Source organism: Antrostomus carolinensis, unplaced genomic scaffold (genome assembly GCF_000700745.2).
Source record: "Antrostomus carolinensis isolate BGI_N321 unplaced genomic scaffold, ASM70074v2 scaffold51123, whole genome shotgun sequence".
Taxonomy (NCBI): Eukaryota; Metazoa; Chordata; class Aves; order Caprimulgiformes; family Caprimulgidae; genus Antrostomus; species Antrostomus carolinensis.
This window is the reverse complement of record NW_010304059.1, coordinates 1-4,790: the sequence shown is the minus strand read 5'-3', so window position 1 is coordinate 4,790 and position 4,790 is coordinate 1. Positions and strand designations below refer to the sequence as shown.

Genomic DNA, 4,790 nt, shown 5'->3' with positions numbered 1-4,790 from the left:
TCTACATCCTCACTGTGGCTTTGCCAGTGTTCCTTGTTGTCCTTTTCTGCTGTTCTGGGAAGGTACACGTTTCCTCTGATAATAAATAGTATAATGTTTAAAAAGAGATTCAGCAAAATGTGCCTTAAGGTCACAAATAATTGCCTGGTTTTGACATTTTTTTTTTCTTAGAAACAGCCAAGTGCTGCAGAATACAAAAAGACTGATGCTCCTCAGCCTGATGTGATGGATGAGGAGAAAGAAGAAGAAAAAGATAAAGGGGACAAGGAAGAGGAGGAGGAAGAAGAGGAAGCAAATGAGGAAAAGCTAGGTAGGTGAACTAGATAATCTTGAAACAGTTTGAGTTTTCTCTCTGATAGAATAAAAAAGGATTGGAAGACATGGAGTGGAGCCAGTGGTGAACTGAAGATAAGTCAGAAATGAGAATGAATTTTTTTTTTTTCTTTTTTTCTCCCCTCCCTTAGAAGAGAAGCAGAAAAGTGATGCTGATATAGGAAGTGCTAGTCAAGAGGAGGAGGAAGAGGAGGAGGAAGAAGACAGGAAACCTGCATCAGAGGTAAGAGTGCTTAATTTTTGAGAGAAGTCTTGCACACTTTTTTTCCTTAAGTAATGTAGGACAAGCCTTGCTGAAGTGTTACAAGTTAACGTGGCTCATCTGGTACTCCCTCCCAGTGTCAGAACTCTGGAAAACTTAATCACCCTGCAGAATAGTAATCGCTGTGGCCAACTTCAGCAGAGCTGGGCACCTTGCTAAAGGCTCTGCAGGAGCCTCAGCATCGTGGGAGGAGTGGGATTGTGTGGGAATGCATCTTTCCTGAGGCTTATTCAGCTTTGTACGCAGTCAGGATATGACCTCTTAAGTGCTCCACACTGACATAATGGCTGACTTAAAAATGGGTGGGGTGTTGCTTGAAGTTAAAGGGATTCTCACAGCAGCAGCAGCTATTGAGTACTCTCAGCAAATAGTGTGCATCCACTGTGAAAACAAGAGGATTTGTGTGTTTGTGTAGAAAGGAAGGGTGATAACAACAGTAGCTCCTTTCAGAAGTTAAATCCTAACGTAGAACTGAAAGTAAATTATTCTTTGTACTTTTTCTCAAAACAGTTTTTAAGGGTATTCTTAGATTTTATTTCCTTGATGTTTACACAAATTACTTTCTTGCAGGAGGAGGAGACTGTGAATAGATCACCCAGAAACAGAAAGCCAAGGAAAGATTGAAAAAAGTCGTAAGAACTTGATCTGTGATTTTTTTTCTTTTTTTTTTTTTTTTTTTTTTGGAAACATGGTTCTGGGAGAGGACCTTGGACACCTTACATTGAAACTTGGACAAACCTCAAGATTTCACCATCCACAGGTTCCAGTCACACTATCCAATGTAATGGAGTGTCTAGCAGTAAAATATTTGCAATCATCTGTTTTAAAGAACATCATTCCTGTAGAAAGAATGCATTTAATATAATGGGATGTGGATTTTGGAATGTAACATAACTAACCTTTTCATTTTTTTTGTTTTAAATATTCTTTTCTGTTTTTAAGTAGATTGGTAGGACTTTTCTGGTCTCAAACCTTGGCTTAATTTAATATATTAATTAGTGAAAAATAACAATCTTGAAAGTGCTAGGTGATAAAATGCAGTTTTATAACTAGTTTTTTTTACAAATATGTAAATTCCTAAATGCACCAATGTCTTTATATCCCTTAAAATTTGATAATCGTGTAAAGAAAAGTTGTCAATGTATTTGACAACCCCTCTGCCCTGAAAAGAAAAGTGGAGGGGATGTATGGGGGAAACAAGTAGTGAAACTCTCTAATCAACTTCATTCTTTTGGGGGGAGGGGAAAGAGGAAGAAGGGGTGGAAGGAAGGAGTTAGTCTATAGAATATACATACTGTGCATGGCTAAAGCCCTGTTAAATGTTGACAAACGATCTAGGATTTGGAGTGGGTCATCTTAATGTGACGTTTAATCCTGCGGACCTTGCAAATAATGGATTTTGTTAGTTCTTGAACTCTTGTTTGTAAAGCAAATGGATTGCTGGGGGCGGGGTTAGGCTACTTCCCCCTTTCCCCTCTGTTTGGCCACTGATGCTTTTGTTTCTCTGTGACTGTACAGCTTTTTCTGAGTGCAGCTTTGCCTCAGTTATTGAAGTGCTTCATGTTCAGCTCATCATCGAACTCTGTTTTTATAGCTAGGCCTACTCCTTTCCAGGGTCCAAACACTGGATAGGACAGTGTCCCATATCCTCTCACTGTTATCACTGTATGTCTACTCCTGTAGGAATGGAGGAGGTAGTCACGTAGACAAGTTGAACTGAGTATTTGTAAAGAAAAGAAAAAAAAAAAAAAGAAGCAAGTAACCAACCAAGATGTCAGTATTGTAGGTGGGGAAGGAGCATGTGGAATATCTTAACTGGTATGTGAAACTGTTTAAGTCTTTTTATCTGCTCTTCATGTAACAAATGCATCCTAAATTATATTGTGAATGTTAGGGAGTTCCAATTCCAGCTGAATAAATTTTTTAATGCGTTGAGTCTACCATATTATACCGTTTCAAACACTTTTTTTTGTGGAATGCAGGTGATCACTACAAGAGCATACCTCTGAGGGTGAAATCTATGTAACTTCATTACACTGTACCAAATATGTTGGCGTTTGGATGTCTATATAGATAAACTTTTGCCTTTGTTTAGAGTGAAGTTAAATGTCCTGAAATTACTCTTCTTGCACTGAATTTAAACACTCCAGTGTTGTTTGCTCATAGCATAGATATAAGGGGCGGGAATAATTCCCAGGGGTTGGGGAGGGAAAAGTGTTCCAATTACCTTGCAAACAATCTAACCAATTACTAAAAGACTCTTGTTTTGGGGTTTGTTTTATTTGGGTGTTTTGGGGTTTTTTTTTGTAAAACACCTTTTGCTGCCTGTCCTTATGTTGTATCCCTTGGTTGTTGTGTTTGAAATATTAGTGATCACAAATGCGTAGCAGGATTTCTTGATCTTTCTGCAGTGTGCAAATAAACTATTGTAAGCAAGATACTGGAAGTAATTTCAGACTTCTGTTGGGAGCTGTTGCATGTTTAGAATGCCTTTGCCTGTTGAACACCTGGTAAATACTGCTCCTTATTGCAAAAATAGCTTATACTCTGACATGGAAGATGTCATAGCTTAAGCATTGCTACTAGCTTGTTCTCAGGACTGTATTTTTATCGAGGAGCAGCTGCTATTTATGACTCTCAGTCCTTTGAGATGAAATATATGTAAATGGTTTCAATTCAGCTAACATTTTGAGCACAACATAAAAAAATCTGTTAATCCAGTGGGGTTTTTTTATCTTAATATGCAAATTGCCTTAAATTCCTGAACAATTCATGTGCATACATGTTCTTTCAAAGCATCAAAAGTGAACTTAAGATCTGCTATCAGCTTTTAACTAGTATTATATTAAAGCTAATTGTAAATCTACATTTGCTTCTGCTCAATCTCCTGAAAAGATCTCCTGTCTGCATGTTATGGCTTTTTTTTTTTTAATACCATAGTGTATGCTTCTTAAATAATCACTGCAATAAATGAAGACTTTCCAAAATGGATAGATAACTCCAAAGTTACTTTTTATCCTGCTTTCTGACTTGGGTGGTTCAGTTTAACCTCAGAATTACTCTGTATTTTTAAAGGCTAGGAGGAAAAATTTGCTATCTGCTTATTCTGAGTACTTTTAAAGCCTAGCTGTGTTTTTCAAAGTATGAAGCTCTACTTGGCTGTAACCTGTGAATGAGGTTGGGCCACCTGAGCGTGGCAGCTTCTGAAAAGGATGCTCTACAGAACTGAGCGTGCTGGGTGGTGGGGTTAAGACTGAGATGTAAAACGAAACCATAGCAGGGTAGGTACAGATAGGGTCTGAAACAGGAGGTGGGGTTTTTCTGTTTGTTGTGGTATTGGTGTGTTTGTTTTTTCTGTCCTGGTGTTGATGCTCAGTAAAGGGAGTTGATAAAGATGCAGCTAACCAACTAACCTCTTCCAGAATGTCACTGGATGTCATCTAGCCTTTCTGAGTCTGGCTAGTACTGAATTATCACAGCTTGAGGCTGTGGCTGATAAAATGCATTGTGAATGTCTGTTTTAAAATGGACTGCTGGGCCTGAGAGAGGATTCCTGCAAGTGCTAATTGCTAATAGATGTACATCTCTGTGGTTGTCTCTTGCTTTCCTTACTCCTTCCTCAACAGCAGTCCCCTGCTTTGGCTGTGGTTATGTCTCTCCATTAACTGTTCCCCAGTTAATACTACTGTTCCCTCATGGTTTTGAAAAGGACTTTTTGGTTTGTTGTTGGTTTGGTTTTGTTTTGTTTTTTTTTATAGTGTTGCTTAACCAAGGACTGTGATTATTTCATTTGCAGGACACCCCTGTCCGTTTCAAAAAGGTACCTGTAGATTCAACTGAAAATAAAAATAAAATAATAATGTAAAAACTAATCAATAAAGAAACTGAAATCTGTTTGGTTTGCTTTGTCTAATTAGCAAAACTGCTAACTATTTATTACAGCTCTGGATGAGGAACTGGCTTCAGCAAGTGAGGACAGAGAGTGTAAGGAAAGAGACTCCTGTCCCTGGGAGGTGATCAGTGACTCTCTGCTCCGGGACGGGTTTTCTCCCTTGCCCCCCAGCCAGGCGCTGGGTCAGCTCCCGCGCTGCCCCCTCACAGCGCCGCAGTGCGGAGCCCTGGGCCCAGCTGCCCTGAGGGCGCCGGCAGGTGAGCGGGGCAGGGCCGGGGCGGGGCGGGCTCTGCTCCAGCGACC

At 39.6% G+C, this 4,790-nt stretch overlaps 1 protein-coding gene across 1 annotated transcript; it reads left to right on the top strand.

The window, feature by feature from the left end:
- The first annotated feature begins 8 nt into the window (after positions 1 to 8).
- On the top strand, positions 9 to 2,327 carry LOC104522112 (calnexin-like). Its single transcript, XM_010164309.1, has 4 exons — positions 9 to 62; positions 172 to 310; positions 465 to 556; positions 1,166 to 2,327. Exons 2-4 carry the CDS (start codon positions 226 to 228, stop codon positions 1,217 to 1,219), a joined length of 231 nt encoding a protein of 76 aa, XP_010162611.1. The 5' UTR covers positions 9 to 62; positions 172 to 225; the 3' UTR covers positions 1,220 to 2,327.
- The last annotated feature ends 2,463 nt before the right edge of the window (positions 2,328 to 4,790 follow it).

Excerpts from the sequence above, each read along its gene's own strand:
- LOC104522112 (XM_010164309.1), top strand. The coding sequence starts at position 226 with ATGGATGAGGAGAAAGAAGAAGAAAAAGATAAAGGGGACAAGGAAGAG. Across the intron at positions 311-464 it reads AGCAAATGAGGAAAAGCTAG|AAGAGAAGCAGAAAAGTGAT; the intron begins GTAGGTGAACTA and ends CCCCTCCCTTAG. Across the intron at positions 557-1,165 it reads ACAGGAAACCTGCATCAGAG|GAGGAGGAGACTGTGAATAG; the intron begins GTAAGAGTGCTT and ends ACTTTCTTGCAG.